The 25,246-nt window shown below is 38.3% G+C and overlaps 1 protein-coding gene across 12 annotated transcripts in view; it reads right to left on the bottom strand.

Moving 5' to 3' along the window:
- The window catches only part of rap1gapb (RAP1 GTPase activating protein b), a 160,372-nt gene that overhangs the window by 4,703 nt on the left and 130,423 nt on the right, over positions 1 to 25,246 (bottom strand). For 5 of the 12 annotated variants that reach the window (XR_007035494.1, XR_007035491.1, XR_007035493.1 and 2 more), the window contains 16 exons: positions 20,669 to 20,716; positions 18,752 to 18,790; positions 18,422 to 18,607; positions 17,731 to 17,834; positions 15,713 to 15,791; positions 15,567 to 15,620; positions 15,394 to 15,477; positions 15,204 to 15,304; positions 14,727 to 14,856; positions 8,379 to 8,534; positions 7,560 to 7,631; positions 7,397 to 7,483; positions 7,072 to 7,215; positions 3,589 to 3,720; positions 2,469 to 2,546; positions 590 to 699 (listed from right to left, as the gene is read on the bottom strand). Coding sequence is in view for 2 of the 12 variants with exons in the window: in XM_047348161.1 (XP_047204117.1) it covers positions 590 to 699; positions 2,469 to 2,546; positions 3,589 to 3,720; positions 7,072 to 7,215; positions 7,397 to 7,483; positions 7,560 to 7,631; positions 8,379 to 8,534; positions 14,727 to 14,856; positions 15,204 to 15,304; positions 15,394 to 15,477; positions 15,567 to 15,620; positions 15,713 to 15,791; positions 17,731 to 17,834; positions 18,422 to 18,607; positions 18,752 to 18,790; positions 20,669 to 20,716; positions 21,868 to 21,903; positions 23,285 to 23,383 (1,739 nt within the window). In the remaining 10 variants the exon portion in view is untranslated. Of the gene's footprint in view, positions 1 to 589; positions 700 to 2,468; positions 2,547 to 3,588; positions 3,721 to 7,071; positions 7,216 to 7,396; positions 7,484 to 7,559; positions 7,632 to 8,378; positions 8,535 to 14,726; positions 14,857 to 15,203; positions 15,305 to 15,393; positions 15,478 to 15,566; positions 15,621 to 15,712; positions 15,792 to 17,730; positions 17,835 to 18,421; positions 18,608 to 18,751; positions 18,791 to 20,668; positions 20,717 to 21,867; positions 21,904 to 23,284; positions 23,544 to 25,246 lie in introns of those variants that run through there. The other 7 variants (XR_007035487.1, XM_047348162.1, XR_007035488.1 and 4 more) reach the window with 6 other exon arrangements.

Genomic DNA, 25,246 nt, shown 5'->3' with positions numbered 1-25,246 from the left:
GGTGCCTATCTCCAGCAGTCTATGGGCGAGAGGCGGGGTTCACCCTGGACAGGTCGCCAGTCCATCGCATGTTTAAAAACATTAACTCTTCATTCTGTATATAAGAGGCACATGTGGCTCAGTGAGAAGAGTGGTTGTCTTGCAATCAGAGGGTTGTGGGTTTGATTCCAGCTTCTTCCTGCCACATGTCGATGTGCACCTGGGCAAGGCACTTAACCTCAAAATGCCTCCCAGTGTGTGTGTCTGGGTGAATGTGGCTCTACTGAAAAGCGCTGTAGTGGTCAGTATGACTGGAAAGGTGCTATATCAGTTCAGGCCATTTACAAATGCACACCACACTTTTCAGATCTTTATTTGGGAAAACAATGCATCATTGTCTTCCACTTCAAAATTCTTCACTAAGTATGTAATATGTAACAAAATATGAATAGGTTTAAGGTGTATAAATACTTTTGTAAGGTACTACAAGTCATTAAAACTATAACACAATGCATCCTCTAAGAGATGAATTAATCTGTTTTAATGTCCTGCCTTCCATCTGTTGCAACACTGTTCTGTCCTCACAACCCACTCCCTGCTGTCCTCTCACCTCCTCTCTTGGACCTCCTGGATGTTCTCAATGCCAATAGCACTGCTGCGGCGGGAGCTAAAAGGTCCAGACTTCTTTCTGGTTGGGCTTTTCCCAGGAATGATCAATGACTAACAGGGTGCAAGAGAGACAAATAAGTTAGACTCACATTTTGGGGAAAGGAATTGGTGCACAGTAATCATCATACTGTATGTCCTGTGGTGCATAGCAGAGGACTGTAGTGAACTAAAATGTTATATTTTTTTATATAAAATCTATATTTAGTTATATGCAGCTGACAATTCATTAACTGATGGTTAAATAAATGTTCACAGAATCTGTTTTTAAAAAACACACCAGACGTCAGACAAAAGTGTATTTCATGTACTACAATGGCTCTCAAAATGTACTCAGTACTGTTAAAATTCTAGGTTTTTCAGACCATGATAATCATTTAAAAAACTTCTCCATCTATACGTGCCATTTATTCTGTACAATAAACATAATAAACATAACTGTTTTGAGACAAGAAAATCTGTTTGCATAGGTGCACACACCCTTAAAACTAGTACTTTGTCAAAAAACCGTTTTATTTTATTTTAGCATTTAGTCTTCTTTTGCAGGAGTCTATTTTTGCAGGAGTCTATTTTTCCGCGTGCTACCCTGCAAAAGTTCTCCAAATCTAATCAAATTGTGAGGACATCGCATGTCAACAACACTCTTTAGGTCATAGTCAGGATGTTCTGTTGAACTTAGTTCTGGACTCTGGGTGGGCCATTTCAACTTACGTTTCTCACAGATGAAGTTTTGTTCATTTAGATGTATACTTAGACTTACCATGATGCTGGAAAAACAATCCCTCTTCATATTCAGCTTTCAAGCAGACATCTGAAGGTTTTGGGTCAATATTGAATAAAAAGATAAGCAAGTGTAGAGAATGATGCCAGCACCATGTGGCCATTGAGTTCTTTTGGTGATATTTTGTGCTGTTTTTGTGCAAAACGTTTTCTCGGAATTGTGGCCCAAAAAAAAGGCTTCAGCTAAAGGATGCGAATGATTAATCTAGGACAGCTGAACTTCATTCCAGGTTCATCAGATTCACAAAAATTGTTAGGAGGTGTGAGCTGAAAAAAAACTGAATGCTGTAATTGAATCAAAAGGTGTTTAAACAAGGAATTAATCTAGAAGTGCACACACTTATGCAGCCAGATTATTGCAACTTCTTTGTTTTTTATACTTCTCATTCAGGTTTTTTGTTTTTCAGTTGAATTGTACAGGATACTGTAAATGTCACTTTAAAAGTTTAGAAATGGCAAATTTTTCGAATTTGTCTAAAATTCCTATACTTACAACAGGGGCGTGTTCAATGTAAGGATTCACTGAATGCTCTCTTGGTCAGAATCGTATCCTTTACAAAAGTGGAAACGTATTTTTCTTCATTTTCTTATATATTAAAGTCAGAGCAAGGGAGACAAATACAAAACTAAAAAATAACTAAAAACATAAAAGAATAACTAAAAATATCCAAGCAAAATAAATTGATAGCCCTGTTGATATTTTATATTTATCCCTTTAGCTTTCATCAAATATATTTTCTAATTAATACTACAACTGAGTGACACCTTCCCTCAATTCGTTATTAATAATTGTCTATCAGTCACACAACACAACAGCCTTTTTTCCTATATGAATGAATGATATAACTTAAATTATGATCAGAACCATAACTGAACAATGTGTTGTTGCAACTCACTATGTGTAATAATAAAAAAAGCTCCCACAGCAACATAAAGTAAAACACATTCTCATCTAAACAACACAGGCATGTCTAATTGTTCCATTAGGAAAATACATCAGAAAAGCAAACAAATATGATAAACAAGAGAGAATATACATGAACCTCTTCTATTGTTCCTATCCCTATGGCACTGCCTCGGCGTCCATATTTACTGGGACTTTTCCCCGCGACAAGCAATGACTGAGCCACACAAGACGGGGCAAAGGGAAGCAGAGAGAAAAAAGAAGGAAGATAAAAGATGGAAGAAGCAAGAGAGGGAAGGAAAAGAAAGGAACACAGTATAAGATGTCATGCGCAGAACACAAAGAATTTTAACCGCAGGGAGCTAAACAGCTTTAAAGGGAGCTAAAGCAAACATGAGATAGAGGAAATAGTGAAAAGCTTCACAGGACTGCAGAACCTTGAGGTCAAACATAGGAGGGTATGGCAGGAGCATCAACACAGCAGGCATGCTGGCAGATACTGTCCTGAAGTTTGTTTACTAATGCATGAAGAGGGGAAAGAGGAGACAAAGAGACATTCCAAACAGGTACTGTAATGTCAAAAAGCTTTTCAGAAATGGGGTAAAAAAAATCCCAAAAGGTTGGGACATACAACATCATTAAAATGAGCCACAAACAGGACAGGGTGCTCCTGAGGTTTATGACTTGTGCCATGCATATTCTCCAGCCACACATCCACAAAGTTCCATAAAGTGTTGGCAATGGGGAGACACTCATTATGAAAGCTTAGCAACGAGGGAGGGAGTCTGGGTAGTCATACAACTGCTAGCCTGAGTTCACTTGAAACCCTGAGAGAGGGAGTCAAAAAACAATCACTTGTTTCATTCCAAAATAGACACAGTTTTTCACTAACTAAAAGCCTGACAATCTGTTCAGCAACATCACTTCTTCTAATAAAGGACAATGACTAAAATGCTTAAAATGTTGTTTTATGTTTTTTTCTCCCCAAAACAAAAAATGATTAACGTGAACAGTATGAGTCATAAATTGAAAGTCAGTTAGTGAAGGTGAGTACAAAGCAAGAGTCAAAGTAAAATGTCAGGAATAAAGGTACGTGGTTAACTGTTGACAACATACAGAGGAAATGCTATTTTATCACTCTGCTCTGAGTTTAAATCATCTGCACTCTGTGTTTATCCACCGTGCTGTGAAAACACAGCGTCCTGAATGCGCTGTATGTGTTCAGATGGGCAACATGTGAACCAAAATGGGCTACTTACAATCCCTGGGGTTTTGGGACTCTCTGCGGGATTATGGGTAAAGCTGCCACTGTGACTAGTGGAGACTGTGTGTGCCTTCTTGTTACTGAGACCCATGGCGTCCATAGACTGGCTTCTGCTGCGGATGACCCGCTGCCGAGAGAACGAGGAGATATCCATAGTCAGTGGATCCACTTTGATATCACGTGGAAACCCAACACACTGACTACTATTCCCAAGAAAAAAATGGGAATTTGCATCACATTATGCTCCAATATAACTTAATCATAAAGTGCCCTCTACAATTATAGGCATCCCTTCTAAAGATGTGTAAAAATACTCTAACATAGATTAATTTTATATGGCTGTAGGATAATCTCCCAGTGGAAAAATGAGACAAATCCAACCTTTAAACCCAGCATGTTCGAAAACAAGATGATCAGACTGTCTTGGGGCTTTTATTGATAATCTATGACTTCTTGTTTGCCTGGGGTGCAAATATGGCATGACACAGAGACCCATTTCTCTTCAAAATGGGATTGGATCAGACTGGATCTAATAAACTATTTAATTTGTAAGTTTGTTCTATTATTGATAGAGTGTGGTCTATTGGATCTGTTGCCAAATGGGACTAAATATGAATGTTATAATAATATAAAAGTATATCAATAAGTGATATAGTGTTTTAGGAAATGTTGTTTTTTGTAATACAGGTCCTTCTCAAAATATTAGCATATTGTGATAAAGTTCATTATTTTCCATAATGTCATGATGAAAATTTAACATTTATATATTTTAGATTCATTGCACACTAACTGAAATATTTCAGGTCTTTTATTGTCTTAATACGGATGATTGTGGCATACAGCTCATGAAAACCCAAAATTCCTATCTCACAAAATTAGCATATTTAATCCGACCAATAAAAGAAAAGTGTTTTTAATACAAAAAACGTCAACCTTCAAATAATCATGTACAGTTATGCACTCAATACTTGGTCGGGAATCCTTTGGCAGAAATGACTGCTTCAATGCGGCGTGGCATGGAGGCAATCAGCCTGTGGCACTGCTGAGGTCTTATGGAGGCCCAGGATGCTTCGATAGCGGCCTTTAGCTCATCCAGAGTGTTGGGTCTTGAGTCTCTCAACGTTCTCTTCACAATATCCCACAGATTCTCTATGAGGTTCAGGTCAGGAGAGTTGGCAGGCCAATTGAGCACAGTGATACCATGGTCAGTAAACCATTTACCAGTGGTTTTGGCACTGTGAGCAGGTGCCAGGTCGTGCTGAAAAATGAAATCTTCATCTCCATAAAGCTTTTCAGCAGATGGAAGCATGAAGTGCTCCAAAATCTCCTGATAGCTAGCTGCATTGACTCTGCCCTTGATAAAACACAGTGGACCAACACCAGCAGCTGACACGGCACCCCGGACCATCACTGACTGTGGGTACTTGACACTGGACTTCTGGCATTTTGGCATTTCCTTCTCCCCAGTCTTCCTCCAGTCTCTGGCACCTTGATTTCCGAATGACATGCAGAATTTGCTTTCATCCGAAAAAAGTACTTTGGACCACTGAGCAACAGTCCAGTGCTGCTTCTCTGTAGCCCAGGTCAGGCGCTTCTGCCGCTGTTTCTGGTTCAAAAGTGTCTTGACCTGGGGAATGCGGCACCTGTAGCCCATTTCCTTCACACGCCTGTGCACGGTGGCTCTGGATGTTTCTACTCCAGACTCAGTCCACTGCTTCCGCAGGTTCCCCAAGGTCTGGAATCGGCCCTTCTCCACAATCTTCCTCAGGGTCCGGTCACCTCTTCTCGTTGTGCAGCGTTTTCTGCCACACTTTTTCCTTCCTACAGACTTCCCACTGAGGTGCCTTGATACAGCACTCTGGGAACAGCCTATTCGTTCAGAAATTTCTTTCTGTGTCTTACCCTCTTGCTTGAGGGTGTCAATAGTGGCCTTCTGGACAGCAGTCAGGTCGGCAGTCTTACCCATGATTGGGGTTTTGAGTGATGAACCAGGCTGGGAGTTTTAAAGGCCTCAGGAATCTTTTGCAGGTGTTTAGAGTTAACTCATTGATTCAGATGATTAGGTTCATAGCTCGTTTAGAGACCCTTTTAATGATATGCTAATTTTGTGAGATAGGAATTTTGGGTTTTCATGAGCTGTATGCCAAAATAATCCGTATTAAGACAATAAAAGACCTGAAATATTTCAGTTAGTGTGCAATGAATCTAAAATATATGAATGTTAAATTTTCATCATGACATTATGGAAAATAATGAACTTTATCACAATATGCTAATATTTTGAGAAGGACCTGTATTTTAAAGTCTATTCTCTGTGATACAGGGAGCCAGTGTAAGGGCTTCAGAACTGGGGTGATGTGCTCTAGTTTCACAGATTTAGTGAGGACCCACCCCTTCTTCTGCAACATTAAAAAATAAAAAGGTATATATAAAAATAAAATCTATTAATATGCTAATATTAAAAATCTATTAATATGCTAATATGCTAATATGCAATATGCTAATATTTTGAGAAGGACCTGTACATGTGTTCACAGACGGGTATGTTGTGTATGTGTGTATGCAGGACTGCTTCCTAACACTTAGGGGCAGTGTAGGTCAATAGGCAATGGAGAATGTTCTTTTGGAGAAAGATCAGAACACCTTCAACAAAATTATCTATTATCTATTGAACATTGATGAGTCTGGAGTTAGGTCTTGTATCATGGGACACAACATGAAGACGACAAGGACAGCAAAAATTAAGATACAGCAAGACAATACAATCTACCCAGCTGTACACAGACAAAGAAGAGCGGAAAGTCTTTACAGATGTAACCCCCAGAAGTGGGCAAGAGAAGTAGAAAGACACCAAGTTGGTCCTTGACAACTTGGCAAAAAGGGGAAGAGCACATTTAAGGTAGTCTATAGTAAGAAAGCATTTTTAAAAATGGTTGTCAGAAAAAGTGAGAGCAGCTGAGACTGAAACTGAAGAAAAAAAGGCTGACTTAAGAAAAATAGTAATGGAATGCTGCCCAAGGGGAGATGTGCAAACTGCATCATAAGCTCCATAATGAAGGGTCATTAAATCACTCATCAGCTACAGACCTTTGCAGCTCCAACTGCCATGCCTCAGCAGCCGAGTGTTGCTTCATCACGGTCAGCGATGGATGACTCTCAGTCAGAGCAACGTGCTTTTCATACACAAGAGGACACTCCGCAGCCTTCAAAACCACAACGCCATGTGAAAAACCACTGAGTTCAGCACTCACAGCCAAGTGAGGACAGCAAATGCCAAAGGACTGGTCCTTTGAGATACAGCACATTTTCTATGCTTTGTTTTCTCATGTGTGAATACCCAGAATCCCAGCCAAGAGACAGGAGAGGACAAAGAGAAAAAAGAAAAACAACCGAAAAGTTTCTCCACTCATCACCATTCTTGCTCATGCTTGTGCAGTTGCAGATTACCAGGGCACCTAATCAATTACCAATGCTGTACCTTAAAGGACTCAAAAAAGCCGCCCCCTCCTGCTCCACCTCCGTTCTCCAGCTTATCTTCTTCCCCACCCAGACCCATCATGGACTGACTGTTGATGTGCAGCTCTTCGTACAATGTTTCCAGCAGAGCCGAACGCGTACGCTCCTGACAACAAACAAATATCTTTTTAGTGATAGAACATCTAAAAATTCACTTTTATGATGGATGAAGCCAGTAGGTTGCAGATTGACGTAAAACAGTTGGGTGCTAGATTGTTACAACATGCGTAAATACATTATAATAAATTAAAATACAATGACAATATTTTCTATAATGTGCTTCTCACCTCCAGCTTTGCAAACTTCTCCGCCTTGTAGCAGGCGTACTCTGCATTGATAAGCTTGGTGAACAGGAACTCATGGAACTCTGGGCCCTGAAGAAGCGAAATACGGAACATTTGAATTTATGGCGTCTCACTAGGAAACAGATATATTTGTGTGGCTGCTGACCTTTTTAAAGATGGCAGGGTCAGGTAGAGCAGGTCCAAAAAAAGGTACATCATCTCTTGCTGTGACTGACACCTGGGCCACAAAAGCCAAACAGAAACTGTTTTGACTTAAATCAAGTATCCCATTTCCACATTTTTGTTTCACAAATGGGCTCTGACACTGCAGGACTACAATACACATCAGTCCATTTGCCTAAGCTATCAGGACAGGGCATACTGGAGAAAAATAACCAACACTTTGCTCTAAGTATTCTGTAGTCCCAATAAAACTGGAATGTTTTATTTTGATTTATCCAAGTATGATACGAAAAAAATACAGTTTTATGCCTGTTTCTTCTACAAGCTAGATATCTAGATTCCTTAATAAAAAACAGTTATTTCTATTTGCTATGGTTATCGTTCTCTGATCTGGAATTTGTTAGATGATCTAATACATGTAAGTGTGAGAAAAAAGCAAAAGTAGAAGAAATATATAAGGCGCAAATATTTTTTTACAACACAGTACATCTGAATCTGTTGCAGGATAGAAATCAGGTTACACAGCATATTACAACTATAGCAAATACATGTTGTGCCTGCTTACATAACACCCCGGTGGTTTAATGGGTTATTGAGAGGGTTTCCTTTTATTTCTATTTTATAGAAAAATATTTTGACCATTGCCACTCATGACTTCAAATAACTGCCCCAGAACATCAGCACAAGGTTAGGGATAACGCTAGTAGTTGGCCTCTAAACTAACTTCAAGTGAATCTAAAATGTGTTTACCAGACGCCTGTCAAAGTTTTATAGTAGAATACAGTCAATCTGTGGAACAAACCTTGTATGTTACATTGTCTGTGCATGCATTCTCCACCTGCACCACCACATACGCATGCAAGAAGTTGGATTGGATCATGTCCGGTACAAAAGGAGTGTTTTCCTCCTGAAACACGATGCCCACAATGTCGTTGCCTATGTGCCTCTTCCTCTGCAGCTGAGGGGGGAGTCACAGATAAAGAAAGTTACCAACCGATACATATAAAAAACCAACCACAGCCTTAAAAATACAGATTTATTACAAAATCCTTCCCAGAACTTGTGCTCAAAGATTGTCTGAAAAATATGTCCAGGTCCCAAAGGAGATAAGAGTAATCCTACAACACAAAGTCCTGTCTTAGAGATAGTTCAGTTTTACAGTTAAACATATTGTAACTTTTCTGTCTGAAATATGGGAAATATTTACATTCAAAAAAGAAAAAAAGTATGAATGGTACTAGGAATGTATGGATAATATATTTACTACATATACATTTCCCATTTTTGATCCTTAAATGTGTTTGTGTAACAATGACATTATAGGAATTAATCAATTGGAATAGCAGAGAAGGCAAGGCAAAGTCAAAGCCAAACACTGAATGGGCGGTGGCCACACAGATGGATGACTCTCATCACTGCTGATGTTGTCCTGCATTTTCTTTGCTGCCAAAGACCTTTAAGTTGCTAAAAAGGACACACATGCACTTGAAGGACACAATGCCAGTGCTGAAGTATTATTAATTTTTCATCCTGGCAATCTCCTTCTTTATGTGCTGAAATATGAATGCATGTTGTCACCTTATTGCCTTTTGTAAGGTATTCTAATGTAGTGGGCTTGCAAGCTTACATAAATATATGAGGAGATAACTTCATCCCTTTCTATCTAAAATTAATGTAGACTTTCAAATCAGGTAGCAGAATCTTGGGTGTGAGTGCAGATCAGAATGTTCACATTTTATATGTTCACATTTTAAGCAACCACAATGAAATTCTTATCGAGAAAATTTTAACCTAAATCGATCAGATGCATGTTTGTGGGAAGAGGTAACAGCAGATGCTGAAAACAGATACAGAAAAAGGAGAATTCAAAAATATTTTTAAGCACAGGCCTTGACCCTTAAAGAAAACTCTCATACTCTGACACTCCACAGAAAACAGTAACCTTCCATCATCCCTAGGGCTATTGAACACTAAAATACAATCATTAAAAGAGGCTGTATTACATACACTCACTAGCCACTTTATTGAGTACACCTGTCCAATTCCTTGTGCATACTGAGATAAACTCTGCCTATCAGATCTCAGCAATTTAATGCAATTACGCATATAGATGTGTTTAAGATGACTTGCTGAAGTTCAAATGGTGCCTCAGAATGGCTTAGAAAGAGAGATTTAGGTGGCTTTGAACATAGCATGTTGGTTGGTGCAAGACGGCTGCTCTGAGTATTTCAGAAACTGCTGATCTACTGGGATTTTCATGCACCGGTATCTGTCTGATGGCTCTTGCATCCATCTTATAAACAGATTAGCCTACTAGTAGCGTAATGGTGTGGGGAATATTTTCTTGGCCCACTTTGGCCCCATTTGTACCAACTGAGCATTGTTGAAAAGCCACAGCCTGCCTGATTATTGCTGCTGGCCATATACAAACATCTATACTCCAATGGCATCCTCAGTCACCAGATCTTAATTCAATACAGCACCTTTGGGATACGGTGGAACAGAACATTTGCATAATGGATGTGGAACTGATAAATCTGCTACAACTGCATGATGCCGTCATAGCAATATGTTCTAATATCTCTGAGGACTGTTTCAGACACCTTGCTGAATCAACACCCCATAGAAATACTGCCATTCTAAAGGGGAGTCCAACCTGGTACGAGTGAAATGTACCTAAAAAATGTGGCTTGCAAATTTAGATTAAAAATAGTGGCTGTAATGTTGGTGTATACTCTTAAAACATGTCTCACAAGAAGACCAGTTGTATACACAGCCCAACAGAGCCAATATTTACTCTGTGATTAAGAGATGATCATGGCATTTGTTTTTCCAGAAACTGTCCCCTTATTTTATAGCCTCCCTGTGTTACGGCCAGCCTGTTTGTTATGCTGTAAACAATCCACCATCTGGCTCTAAACCTGGAAAGTTTCCACAATGTGCTGAAGTCATTACAGACATTTGTAAGGCAGAAATTGAGTCTGACTGACTGTACTTGAACACAGTAAGATGTTCACTGTAATATTTGGTAAATATCATGCTTAGTTCAAAGTAAAGGAAGCTTAAGTCATTTCACAAATAAATAAAAAAAAGTATAAAACTGTTTTCTATATACAAGGCAAGGCAAGTTTATTCATCTAACACATTTCAGTAACAAGAGATTTCAAACTGCTTTAGATAATGAAAACATATGAAAATGAACAGGCTACAATTAATGATGTTTAACAGTCAAAACAAATGAGTCTTTAACCTCGATTTAAAAGAACTCTGTTTCAGCATTTTTGCAGTTTTCTGGCAGTTTGTTCTCAATTAGTTAAGCATAAAAACTGAATGCTGCTTCTCCATGTTTGGTTCTAATCCTGCGGATCCAGAGTAGACCTTAACCAGAAGACTATTGATGTAAATTCGGGGCGGTCAGATTACTGCTGTGTCATCCCTTAACTTTATAGATGACAGTTTTAATGGTTCTTCCCACACACATTCGGACAGTTGAAAAACATTCAGTTCATTTTCACCATGCAGATTCACTGCCAGATCAGATCATTACTTTGGATAAATTCAGCCTATTTTCCTTCCAGAATAAAGGTTGTTTTAAGTGTGCACCCTGCCTCCTTTTCTCTGTTCCCTGATGGATCATCCCCCTGCCTCTGTTTGTCTCCATGTACTGGCTTCATGAACCAACTGTGCAGGGTTACTTTGGTAACAAAGTTCAAACCACTCATGGCACTAAACGATCTACTGAGAACGAATGCTGCATCTTACAAAAAACATTATCAAAGAGATGAGAATCTTTAGCCAGAAACCAATAGAGGAACAATTTCAATGCAGAAACAGAGCACTGCGGTGATTTTTCTCAATAACAGCAACAGGAAATACTGAGACAAAATAAATCCCTAAAATAAAACATTTGCATTGCCTTTTATTAAGCAGCAATGTCTTCATCAATCTTAAGATTTTTGTGGAGTCCTTTTTTTCATATTGTCTGTCAAAATTTGGGAATGTGAGTTTCTTTGCTAGTCTAAGTATGATAAATGGTTAGAAACAACTCTGACAGGAGGCATTTAGTTGCAATACAGAATAAACAAATGAGACACACCGTATTAATTAAGGAGGGTTAAAAGTACAGATTGATAGATTTAGCTGCACCTTTGTACTGAACTGTCTCCATCATCATAACAAATAAAGCAAGTTCAAAGATTATTAACCGAACAAAACTGTAGGAGACCTGGAGAGCTGACATTAGAGGGTCTGTAACATCTGTAACTAGAGGCAGGTGTCTGAGATGTTTAAGCTATGAGTCCAGCTTTTCTGTCTCTGAGGCAAGACAAGAGACAGCTCTGGTCAGGATTAAAAGCTTCTTTTCTAGACAAACATTTGTGACAATTTCTCAGTGATTACACTGTGATACTGTATTATAATGACTTCACAGTCAGAGGAAATTTATAACAGCCACATATATATATATATAACAAATAAAGCCTGAGAATCACATACTGAAGGAGCATAAAGCACACACAAACAGCAGTAGCTGTAGTAGTGCATCATTCTTTAGAAATCTGTTTAGGATCCACAAAGGCTGCGGTTTTTTTATTTGTGCCTCAGAATATAAATAGTTTAAAACCCTAAAATATTACTTTGATTGAAGGATTAACTACCCCTTTTGCCAAATATGGCTACAAACAATGTTGATGTTTTCCAATGTATCAAATTGAAACTTTACAGAAAGTCTTTGCTTCAGATGATTTAAAATTGATATGACTAAAATCATTTTTTTGTAAACCAATAAAAAAAAAAAATAGCACTTTTCCTCCCCACCACTCCATCCTAAATGATAAAGTACTAGCCCCCTATAAGGGCCATTTCCTGGGGTAAATGTTTAGCCTAGTAATTTCATTTTATCCTGGTGAATGCAGTAAAAATGTGCGTTGATGATAATGGCCCCAGAAAACTTTCCTGATTCCTGGAAATAGTTGGTGTAGTGGAAACACGTAGTCAACATCCCCATTTGAATCTACTAACGATTGCATGACTAAATTATTAGCCAAGTATCATCATGATGTCCAAACTTTTGGTGCAAGCTCTGAGGTGAAGGAACACATACAAATCAGTAAGAAATCTGGGAAATGTTTGAAGGATGTGTTTATTTTGGCACAGTTTAAAGAGGTGTCATATATTTATTTATTAACACTTTTAATAAGGTCTTAGTTCTAAATATTAACTAGAGCTTGTTTTAGACTTTATCAATGAGCGATTATGATGGTGCGCAGACCACAGTGGCAGGGGAGTCCTCCTAAAGTACGATACAGTTGTTTCTTTCCAACTGCTAACTTGTATTCCTTTTTCAGTCATGTATGATCTAGGGCCCTGCAATTATTCTTGCCACTGCTGTGGCTCACAAACTGGAAGGTTAGTTATTACTTGTACAAGTCTTAAGACAGCTTTCTGAACACCAAATTAACCCTGATACACAATCAGTAATAAATAGGACATCACATTTCAAGGGTCCAAAAATGTTCCTATTACGACCTCAGTCTAGCAGCACTGTGTGAAGCACAGCCTTACTACTATCTTTGGGAATTAACTGGGTTAATTTGCGGGTGCTGCAAATCAAAGGCACTCATTTAAATTATTAGCATGTGTGAGCACATACATAAAGGCTTGGGTAGTTTGCTGAGATGGAGTATTCAGGTTTCTGTTCACACATTGTCAAGAACGAACGACACCAGCAATGATCTTATGGATATGCAATTGTTGCTATCAATCTGCAAATGGTTGTAAGGCTGACTAAAAATGACTGCAGCTCAGCATTCTTCAATGACTAAAATGTCCACAACGTTCAACACACATGTCTCTCTGTTGGCAGCTGTTACAGGAATGAACATACCAGTATGCTCATCCCAAGGTCAGCCCTATGACACGCTTAGAAGACAAAAACAAACACTAAGCACAATCTTTGACCTCAGTTAGCATGTTAAAGATCACAGAACAAAGATTAGAAGAAGACAATTATGGCCTGTTTGAAAGGGAAATCAGAGAAAGGAACCACTGTCTCAATATAACATGGCTCAAATTTGCCCACTTCATCTCAAAGAATCACAAAGCAGACCCTGAAGCAGAGCTTCTTGATGATAGAAAAATAAATTATTGGACTTACTTTGACAAATATTGACAGCCTTGAATTTATTGAGCATGATTGCTCACTGAGTTTGAAACCATAAAAATCAATACAAATCCATACAAAATAAGACTATACTTGCCAGACAGTGAAAAATAGTAAAACTGTGATTAATTTTCTTCTCTGTGATATTCTTTTTGAGCTTGTTTGAAGTCAAACTGAAATGCAAATGCTAATAATTAAACAGACCCGAGACAGAGCAAAGTACAACATATTTAAACAGACCATATTTAGAGAGATCAAGACAGGTCCACCAACTGTCAGGCACAGTGGTGGAAGGTTAATGATGTGGAAAAGTTTTTCAGCCACAGCCAAAGAAATTAGATACCTTCAGGTCATTACATATCAAACCCAGATCATGCACTAGGTTAGTGATCTGGTTAACACAAATGAATTAACATAACTGTGTGAAAATAAAACAGGTATAGTAATGTTATGACCCAATTAAACTTAGGGTCTCAAACTGAATGTGAACCAGTGAAGAGCTGGTGAGAAGAGAGTGAGAGCTGTGAAGAAGAACTGAAAGAATTAGAACAACTAACACTGTAGGTCTGTCTGTAAGCACAGATGTGATGTTAGTGACCAGTACAGGTGAAACGTTTTATAGCAATGCAGTCCATCTATCATTCTTTTATATTCAATATATTTCCCTTACTTTGGTTTGTAGCTGAAGGAAACTGAAAATTTCTAAAATGGTCTTAAGACTATTCCAGCAAAACATTAAGGTTGATTTACATACTCAATGACTTACAGGAAATTGAAAAAGGAAAACTTCCTGAAGTGGTGGATCTGTCACTATTTTGCTTATTTCTTATTTTAATCATTAGATGCATAGAAAAAACTAAGGAAAAATATTTGATCTATTTTGTTCAAATTAATTGAAATTACCTAAACTTGCAACCCAGAGCAGATCAACAGAAAAACTAGAAGGCCGTGAGAAAACAACACTTATGAGTAACTGAAATTTGTCTCTACCTGCTGTGAGTCTCCTTCCGTATAAGGCAGTTTGGTGGACACATGAAACATAATCTCCTTATTATGGAAATTTGTGTAGACCGATTCCATCCCCGTCTGCCCGTGTGTGACATCGAGGCCACCTCTAAAACTGGAGAATCAGAGAAGTATGGGAATTAAATTTAACAGGAAACAAGATAGAAGAGAAAGAATATTTGGAGTAAAAGGGTAAAGGAATTGAAAGGGCCGACATTATCATAGGTCCTGATCTACAATAATCATTAAAACATTTATACAAAGAGTACTTAATTTCCCTACTTAATCACAGTCTCAGCAAGACTGAAAATATCAGGACTGAAAATCTTTTTTTCTCGGATTTATTTAAAGAAATCTCTGATTAGCTGCTGAGCGACTGATAGCCTTACTTTCACTGGCATTAAGTAGAGCACTCTAATGAAAAATGTAATGTTTAAAGAAATTAACTTGAAAATATCAAACCCTTTAAAGTCATGAAGCTCAATCTTCATGCCCAAGAATTCCAGGAACTCAACAAAGCCTGAACTTTCTTCCATATTCCCAAACAGCTCCTCCTCTGATGTCTGCAAACAGGAAGCCGAAAGCATTTTCTAGGAGTCTGACATGTGTCTGAAAGAAGAGATTAGCTGGAGTATCTCTAAAAAACACGCACCTGGCCAAACTTTTGATAAATGACTCCAAACTTGAAGTTGTTGCTGATTACATGCTCATCAAAGGTGACAATGAGCCTTGATGCCTGGAGATAAAATAAACAGGGAGTTGCAGACATGATGATATAGTGTTGATGGATGACAGAAACCAGGAGGAAAAATCACAGCAGTCTACCTTTGGATAGAGGACGGGGTAAAACCTATCCACGTTGACCTCTTCACAAACAAGCTGCAAAATAATTGAAACAACAATTTGTTTCATCCATTTCGAATCAGAGGTTGAATACAACTTAACTGTTAATGCAGATAGTAATTATCTACCTTTGCCATCTGGACCACATTGGGAAACTCAGTAAGGCAGGAAATGGGAATCACATCATGATGGGTTTTGTACTTTGTGCTGAAAGGTAAACAGTGATGCAGAATTTTAGGGGAGAAATTAAACAAAAAGAAAAACTGTTCACCCACAGAATGCTAAAAAGTTATTCTTAAACAAAAAATGTCAAGAGAGACAATCTTAAGATCAAAATTTTGTGAAAAGTGTTTAGTTTCTTCAAAAGGAGTTGTAATAAATTAAAACGTACCTCTTTCATGTCAATCAAAAAATATCAATAATGCTAAAGGCGATGGGTTTAACTTAGCACAAACAAGATTTCTCTTTCTAAAAATATACTTGCAGCACACTGACAGCTAATTACCCAGAAAATATATAGCTTAGACTAATCAAACCCATCTCAAGAACAGCAATTTTCTAACTTAGCAAGTATAATTAAGTAAACTACTGGGCCTGCCTGAAGCTGAATGAATAAGTTTGATAGTAAAAGATTAAGAACAGCTTAACAATGGTGTGTTTCAACTGTCTTGAGAAATCACCTACTTGTTAATGAAGAAAACCTGTTAGAAAAAGCAAAAGACTTGAGTCTGGAAGGAGGATAGTCAGTCGTTCAGAAGTTCAGACACACAAACCCAGAGCTACAATGGAACGGTTTAGATTAAAGCATATTCATGTGACAGAATGGCCAGTCAAAGTCCAGACCTAAAACAAATTGAGAATGTGTGGCAAAACGTAATAGCTGATGTTCATCAACACTTTTTGAACAATCTGACTGGGCTTTTGCTATTTTACAAGGAAGGATTTGCAAAAATATATAAGTTTCCAGAAGTTCAAAGCTGGTAGAGATGTATCCAGAAAGAATTGCAGCAAAGGATGGTTCTACAAAGTACTGACTCGGAGGGAGCAAAAATCAAAGGACTTTTCAGATTTCTATTTATGAAAAAATTTGAAAACTGTGCATCATTTTTCTTCAACTTCACAATTATAGTAGATTTATCACATAAAATCCCAATAATACACAGACATGTGTGGCTGTAGAGTAACAGTATGTGGAAAAAGGGTAGGAGTGCTTTTGTGAGGTGCTGCATAATGCACTTTTCCACACAGCCTACTGCCTCACTATTTACTGGATTAGATTTATTGATGATAGTAATTGTACATCAGTTGGGGTCACTTAAACAAGTTTACTTAATTTATAATCTGTCAGTGTACATATTGATGATGAGCAGCAGTATATAGTATTTGAGTAAAATAAAAATACAGTATGAGTTACTCTGCTGGTCTTTCAGGTCTGTTAAATCTGACTATGTTCCAGTGCCTGTGATTATACTCACTGGGGTGGCTGTGGGTGGTGTTCGCCCACCAGAAAACAGCACAATGTGAAAAACGTTGTGAGCTGTGTTACTGCTACAACACCAAACACTTATCCACTCTGAAGATCCATTAACAAGGAAGAAGCGTTGCTATTAAAATCTTAAGAGGAGTCTCTCAGGTGCTAAATTTAATTCACAGGTTACACCACAGGCTGAGTTCTGCCTCTCACACCCTCCTCTCTCTCAGTAAATGTGATGGAGTGGAGGATTTTAGTGAATAAACATAACTTTGTGCAATGGTGGGTGGGAGGCATTGCACCTTTTTCAGCAGAGGTGAATAGTAGGTTGATTGCTGAATATTTTATCACCACTCTTAAAAAAGTCACTATTTATACCAAGAAGCTTGAATATGTTTACCACTCCATACAAATATAGGCTATATTTCTTTAAATAAAAAATAAATAACTACAGCTTCTCTCTGTTTATTCAATTTTTTGTGTTAGAGAGGCCCTTGAAAAAACATACTTAGCATAAGAGGAACAAGAACAGGGCGAAAAATGAAGTAAAACAAGTAATGAAACAAATATAGCAAACATGGGTGCTATGATGAACTTAGAACATAGGAGAAAAAAAACATTCATAGGAGACAAAACAGGTCAGAGTTAGAGAAAAATAATGGAATATAATGGTACCGCAGCATCAAGCGCAGATGCTCTTGATCCCCGATTACTTCATACTTCATTGAGAAGACCAAGTGGCCAAGGGCAGCATCCACTGTGTAGTAATTAAAGTGTTCCTGGCAGCAGAAAAGTGAAGGAAATATTATTTTGAGGATGATGCAACTCCTCAAGCAACTGTAAGTGGGTGACAAAAAGGCAATGCTGCAATAAATTCACAATAAAGAGAAGAGAAAAGAGCAACAATCCTATTATCATACAAAAGGTTTTACTGAACATTAACACAATTTTACTCTAACCGCACAAACAATACAATAGATATGATGCATACAAACAATACATATGATGATCTACAAGGGATTAATTTACAATGTGCTCTTCTTAAATTTGGTGTTTTAAACAGACTTTGTAGACCTTGTTTATAAAAAATCTGCCCTATGATTACTGATGAACCAACATATGTCAATATTTGTTTTCACTGTACTGTGAAACCTTTTTCAGAATTATAATTTACAGAGAAAGAATATACTTGTTAGTCAAGTAAATTTAATTCAAAAGAAAGATGTGTCCTCACCAGTCTACCAGCATTTTAACAAGAGTATGTGTAAATGGATAAAACTACGGTACAACAGAAATTTAATAAAACGAGGCTGGTGTTAGTTTAAGATAAAATTGCTTAAATAAATCACAAAACCACCATTCTCACCTTGCCCATGAAATGCTTCCTGTAGATCTTGGCAGTGCTGTTTGTCTCCAATTTAATGTGGGAGGTTGAACATGGAGGATGATTGGCCTCTGGTGGGTCTTTAGGCTCATGATTAGTTCCTTCGATCCAGTATCCTCCAAACTGGGGCAGTAGGATAAGGGGAAAAGGGCTACTGCGCCCCAGAACCTGAGGCAGATGGAGAAAAATAATCTTAAAGGTAATTCTGAGTAGTAACAGCTCCTGTGTGTTTTCAAGTGGAGTCATTGAATCAAAAATCAGGTTCTCCTTTTTTTAAATTATATGCAGTCATAGGTACGAATACAAATGTACCTCATGAACACTTGGATACGGAATGTAGTCTTCTTCTGTCTGCAAAAAAAGGAAGAAGTCTACATTAGACATATTTCTAATCAACAACAAAGTAGATGATGTGATCCAATATTCAATATGTCAGTATACATATGTCAATATGTATTTTAACCCCCCACTCCTCTCTCGCAAGGAGCAGTAGGTACAGTGTGTATTTGGACTGATGTCATCACAAGAGACAGACGAACTGAGCTTATCAGCTGGCATTAACAAACAATATAGACACAATTAAAGCTAACACCTTTAAGGTGGGAATTTAATTTGAAAAGGCAAAGAGAATATGAAAAACAACTTGATAATTCTAGATGGAGTTACTAAAAATAATGACGAGCCTTATGCCTTATGTGATGTCATCACAGGCATGGGATTTTTAGGAGGGAAGATTTCATCTTGAATTAACAAAACTTTACAACAAAATAACAAAACTGACTATGACATGTTTTACAGAAAAGTCCTACTAAAAGCTAATCTAATCTTTGAAAGTCTGTCATGTTAAAGTTAGGTTTGAGAACCTATTTTGAACTTGAGAGGGAATTGGTAAAACCTTTCTTCCTGTATTTTGTAACCTCCAGTGACAGGGTGGTAAAACTTTTCCTTGTGAGAAAAGGCCAATAATAATCCAGCTGAGTGTGTGCATAACAAGTCTAATTTATCTTACTTTACTGGTAATGTGTGAAGTGGTAAAAACATTTTCTCTCATTTTGGCTTATGGAAGTTGTATTCGCTTTGTGTGGTATTAATTCCTGCAGTGTTTTCCCCTTCTCACAAAAATGCTTTTGCACAGTCCTACCAGAGCAAAACTACTCAACTAAAAGTGCAGGAGAAAGTGTCACCTTTTAATAAAGTTAAATTAAAAAGCCTTGTTTCTTACACAACATCCAACATTTCTTGTTGCTTTGTCACAGTAATTAGTACTGAGAGAGGACTTTAAGCAGAGTAGAAGACAAACATAAAGTTTAAACATTGTGTGTTTGGTGACCATTGCGTACTTACACTCAAAGTGGACCAACATTGGGACCCAAAACTGATGCCAGGTTAATATGGTTTATTAGTTTATTATTTAGTTTTCTGCAGTGTAGTTTCCCACCATTGGTCAACATTTGATGACAACAAGCAAGTGAAGCAAAAGTAAAACCTAGTCTGACATACATGTTTAAACATCTAATGTGTTATTGGACTTCCTACCTGTGACTAACTGAGGTAAAATATGACTCCTACAGTGCATCATTACAGAAGTAATAACAATATTGTTAATCTGGACAATGATAAATATTGATGTCTTCTTCAAAGCCTTATGATTACAATCAAAGTACAAAACCTGATAGATGCGTATATATGTAAATGCTCTTAATTTCATTCATACATGTTCTACAGAGGCAGTCCTCACCACTGCCTAATAGTGCCTGACTGTTGTTACAACAAAAAGTGCTTCAAACAGTGTTTTGGAATGCCTACAAGAAACAGTGATGTTGTTCCAGCATTGTATCCAGGCCAGTTGTACTATAATATTCAACAACAGCACACATGGCAAGTAGTTGTATGATGTACTTTACTAAAACAAGAACTGAGAAGTTGGCATTTTAAAATTCCAAATCCCATTTTATCCAATAACCCCGCCAACATACGTAACATTTGGCCTTTCCGACTTGACTCCAGTCTTTTCGCTGAGTCCGGTCTTCAGCAAGGACTTCATCAGCCAGCCTAGATAGTAGGACAGCAGAACATGTTGCCGTCCCTGTCCATGCTGAGCTCATAACTCAGTCGGTGAGCACCCTAAAGCCTGCCTGGCAGCTGATAAGGAGAGGTTTTATAACTCTGCCATTCCAGATGCTTTACCAGACTGTGCTCTACAATAAGATTTGTGAATTTCTGACTTACTTTAAGGGGAGGTGGGAAGGGGCATCTTTGCTCATCCATTCTGCACCCCTGCAGAGTAAAAGGAAAAAAAGAGAAAGTAGTGATGGAAATGGTGCAATATCTCCAAAACGTGTTCACAGTTGTACATACAAAGAAACACACTCATGTTCACATATGCAAGCTCAATAGCCAGATGTGTTACAGAAACAGGAAGTGAAAAGGAGTGACATCTTAGCAGCTATAAGGGATAAAAAAAGACAAGTAGGGCATGTCCATGAGAACAGCCATAATGCAAATGGTCTTATCTCTAATTCTTTTGAGTGATTCTGTCACATCATACCCTGCAGTTTCCAGTGTACATAGGAAGATAAATAATAAAGGATTTCTGATCAGTAGCTGAAACTCAAATTTGGACAATGAAATATAAACAAACTGAAATAAGAACACTTTGATTGAATTCATACAGCATAATCTGTTTTAGAGTCTTGATCTTTTGGTAAAGCAAATTAAAGTGGTGGAAAATAAGAATGAAAAACAATAGGCAGCTTCAAAGAAACATGTCACATAAATAATTCTTTATTTTAGCACTACCTCCTCAACAATATACAACTGCTTCAGTCTCTACTGGATTTCTAAAATCCTAAACAATATTTACACAAACAAACTACAGACTCACAACTGAAAGAAAACAGGTGAATGTGCAAGAATCTAGTGCGAAATAAAGTTATGAGGATGCCTATGAAGTCAAAAAAGCTGTTTGATCAAAGTCCAACTTTAGTTCTCCCATCAATATCAAACATAATTCAGACAAGTCTGTAGTGCTGCTGCACTGACAAGACAAACTAGATGCATAAGAAACCACCTCAGCAAAATGAAAAGCTTTACATTTTCACACATCTGATGACAGACAAAACTACCCAGATGTGAAGGAAAACACAAAGGAGGCTCTGTTCAGCACATCCAAAAGCAGAAGGCTTCTGCACACAGGCTGCAGATATTACAGATGGATGCAAGGACAAATCCATACAAGAGCTGCTCTCGCTGGGCTGCAGGGCTGAGAACGCAGAGAAAAGCAAAAGAACAAAATAGGGTCTTGATACAGAAGTAGCAGGAAAATGTATGTCCAAAGTGAGTAAAATTTGTAGTTTGCAGTTTGAATAAAGCTTGTGAGGAGGGAAGCAGACAAGTTAATAGGTGAGCATGGAGACCTGTTACTGTACCTGCATTCGCTCGATCATGGCAAACAGGTCTGAGGTCTGGGGGAGAGAGTTGAGAACCAAAAAGGCACATGGGTTTTATACTCTGTAGAGATGTGTCACTATGCCATCATTCTGGACTCATGTCTTACATTTTTTCTGCCGCTAAATAGCCTGATGGTACATTTTAAAGAGATGAAGCTCCATTTTGGAAAGTTTCATCACCTCAAATAACATTTTTACGTTGTCTGCACTTCTCAGAGCACTCCCTACCCTACTTGACACGGCTCTCTACATTAACTGCTAGCATAACCCTTGAAATTGTTCCTTTACGCTTTAAGACAAACATGCTGTAAACAAGCAACTCTTGGGGGGGAAATGAGCCTCAAAGCACCAGGGTGCTTCTCTGTGTTGCTAAAGCCAACACCTCATCTGACTTTGTGCAACAGCCAAATTAGCAAATTAGCTGGTACATGTTCTGCAGTCAGAAGCACAAAGTCACATTAATCTGTGACTGAGACACATTTATGCAGTTTATCATGTAGCAAGCAGAAAGGAATCAACAATTAAGACACACCAGGACTCAGTTTCATTTCAGTCATGGCATAATCTGTTTTTAAGCTGTGTCCATTTAGTGTGCTTATTCTGCTCCTAAGACAGTTCAGGTTAGTTCAGCTACAGGGTTTTAATTACACCTGAACCCTTTACTTCTACAGAGCTTTGCGTTTTGCTCCGTGTTTTGTCCAGTTAGCTGAGGCACTGGTGGAAGCTGAAGTCAAAGAAAATACCCTGAGGCATTCACCTTTCATCTGCAGAGTCCACATTAAGGGCTTAAAGCAATTCCAGCCTGTGCAGAAGGCACGCTGCAACAGCCCTGACAAACAGCACTTGCTGTAAGGGTGCATTGTCAGTTCACCATGTAATACAACTGGACTGCAGTGCCAAGCTGATGTTTCCACCTGACAGCTTAAATTTATGGAAGGATGCTGCAGGCCCTCCAAAACACATGCACACGAAAGTACTGAGGAGCACATCCATCTTTTTACATGAGCACAAACCAAAACGTACTCTTCTGACTCATGCACACACCTGTCACCACCAGCAAACAGGAATGCACTCGTTCATCTGATTCTGATCTCATGGTGCCAAAGGTGTAGCTCTAAACTATTGTTGCATGTAAAAATAAACGGTGCCATATGATATTCAGGCAAATCATGCTTCCTGCACTGCAAACACAGGTCATCAGATTACATGTAAACAAGCTCATATTTCTATGTACAAATGTAAAGGATTAAATTTATTAGTCAAAAAAATATAAGATCAACTGTTCTACTAAATCATTTTTGTCAGAGAAAAAAGAGAAACTGAAATTAATTTTGGAAGCTACGATAACTACAGTGAAAAGAGTCTCAAACTAACAAGAAAAAATTACATTACTCACATCACTGAGGCATCGTCTCTTGAGAAAAGGCTTACTATAGGGCCTGTTCAGAAGCCCCTCCAATAAGGCACTCTTTGCTATCCTGAGCTCAGTCATCATTCCACAAGTAAAGATGCAGGCGAGCTTACAAGAGTGCTGGTGTTAATATCACAGTCAGCCACATAAAAAAAGGCAAGATTGACAATGACACTTGACACTCAAGATCTTTTAACAAGTAAACTTGGAGAGAAAACTTGACAGCTGTCCATCAGAATCCTTACATTTATGTTTGAGTAGAGAGCTTGTGATGCAATGTGAGAATATAATTTCTCTACCCTTCCTCTTTTCAAATAACCCCGGTCTGCCACCACCCTCCTGGTGAAACACACACACACAGCTGTTCTTTAGGAAGTAGGACAGAGGAGGAAGTTGCTCCCCTCCCTGTGTACTCTGCAAATATCTTCTCTTTTTAGTGCAATCATACACACAAACCTACATGTGAACTGAAAAAAACTTCCTAGTTCTCTTTTTCTTATATTACATTATGTGACTTATTCTGTTCCTCTTTTCTTTCCTTTCAGATTTCTCAAGTCTCTTTTACAGAAATATTTGTCCTCAGAAAAAATACCAGTGTGGGTATTTCTGAAACATCTAAAATTACTACAGATATGCCAACAATTTGAACACACTCTATAGCATGTCATGTATTATGAGATGTCAAGATAAGGAATACATTGTGCAGTTCTGGTAAGGATTTAAATGCTGCATGAAACTTTTTATTTCTTCCAAGCATTTGCAACATTTAAAAAAAGTTCTTACATACTTTTCTACACAACCGAAAACACACGCACAAATGATCAAATATGCGAGCTGGGTGGCATTTTTTTAAGAATATGCTTTCAAGAGAAGAAAATAAACTACAGTCACATGTAACACTTATTTATCTATTTGTGTATTTTATTTGTCAGTCAGTCAGTCATTTTCTACCGCTTATTCCATAGTGGGTCACGGGGGAGCTGGTGCCTATCTCCAGCAGTCTATGGGCGAGAGGCGGGGTTCACCCTGGACAGGTCGCCAGTCCATCACAGGGCAACACACAAACAACCATGCACAAACTCATTCATACACCTAAGGGCAATTTAGAGTGACCAATTAACCTAACTGGCATGTCTTTGGACTGTGGGAGGAAACCGGAGTACCCAGTGAGAACCCACGCATGCACGGGGAGAACATGCAAACTCCATGCAGAAAGACCCCTGGCTGGGAATTTAACCCAGGACCTTCTTGCTGCAAGGCAACAGTGCTACCAACTGCGCCACCGTGCAGCCCCTATTTTATTTGTGTATTTATTTATTTATGTGTACTATCTGCCACCAAAATCTATTTAAAATCACTATTCCTTTTAAAAGAAGGATGGACTTTGCTTTCTAAGGTAGCCAAGCCATTACTGTCTGTGTTTTTGCTCTTTCCAAACAGCCAATGTTTTTTTAAGGAAGAGGAATGTTTAGGTTTTTTCCTCCCATTTCATGGCAAACATACCCTTCTGTCTGGCTATGCAGCAACAGGTAATGAGAAGAAGCCTACACTAGGCTCCCTATGACTGAACAAACCCTGCAGTGTGTCCAGTTAAGAGAAGTTTAAATTGCAAAAGATACAAGAGTTAGGGCTTGGAAACCATAACTGTAATATTTGAAGCTGTATATTACACACCCTCCATTTCTGCTACCTGTATGACCCCTTCTCTTTTCCAATGGTTATAATCAGTCTGACAGAGAGAGGTATCCCAATCCTTGTGGTTTTTAGTATAACAATGACCATCAGTGGGACCCTTTGTGGGGTTCCTTGAGACATTGTTGTAAATAAGCGCCGTTTAACTAAATAATCTGAACTGAAACTATCTGTGTAGTTATGCTGCTATAGGCTTAGGCTGCTGGAGGACATAACGACCACTTTCACCCTCTTTGCTACATTCTCACACTACTC

The sequence above is a fragment of the Girardinichthys multiradiatus genome, chromosome 20 (assembly GCF_021462225.1).
Source record: "Girardinichthys multiradiatus isolate DD_20200921_A chromosome 20, DD_fGirMul_XY1, whole genome shotgun sequence".
NCBI classification, from domain to species: domain Eukaryota; kingdom Metazoa; phylum Chordata; class Actinopteri; order Cyprinodontiformes; family Goodeidae; genus Girardinichthys; species Girardinichthys multiradiatus.
The sequence above is the reverse complement of the archived record's forward strand: the minus strand, read 5'-3'. Positions and strand labels throughout refer to the sequence as shown.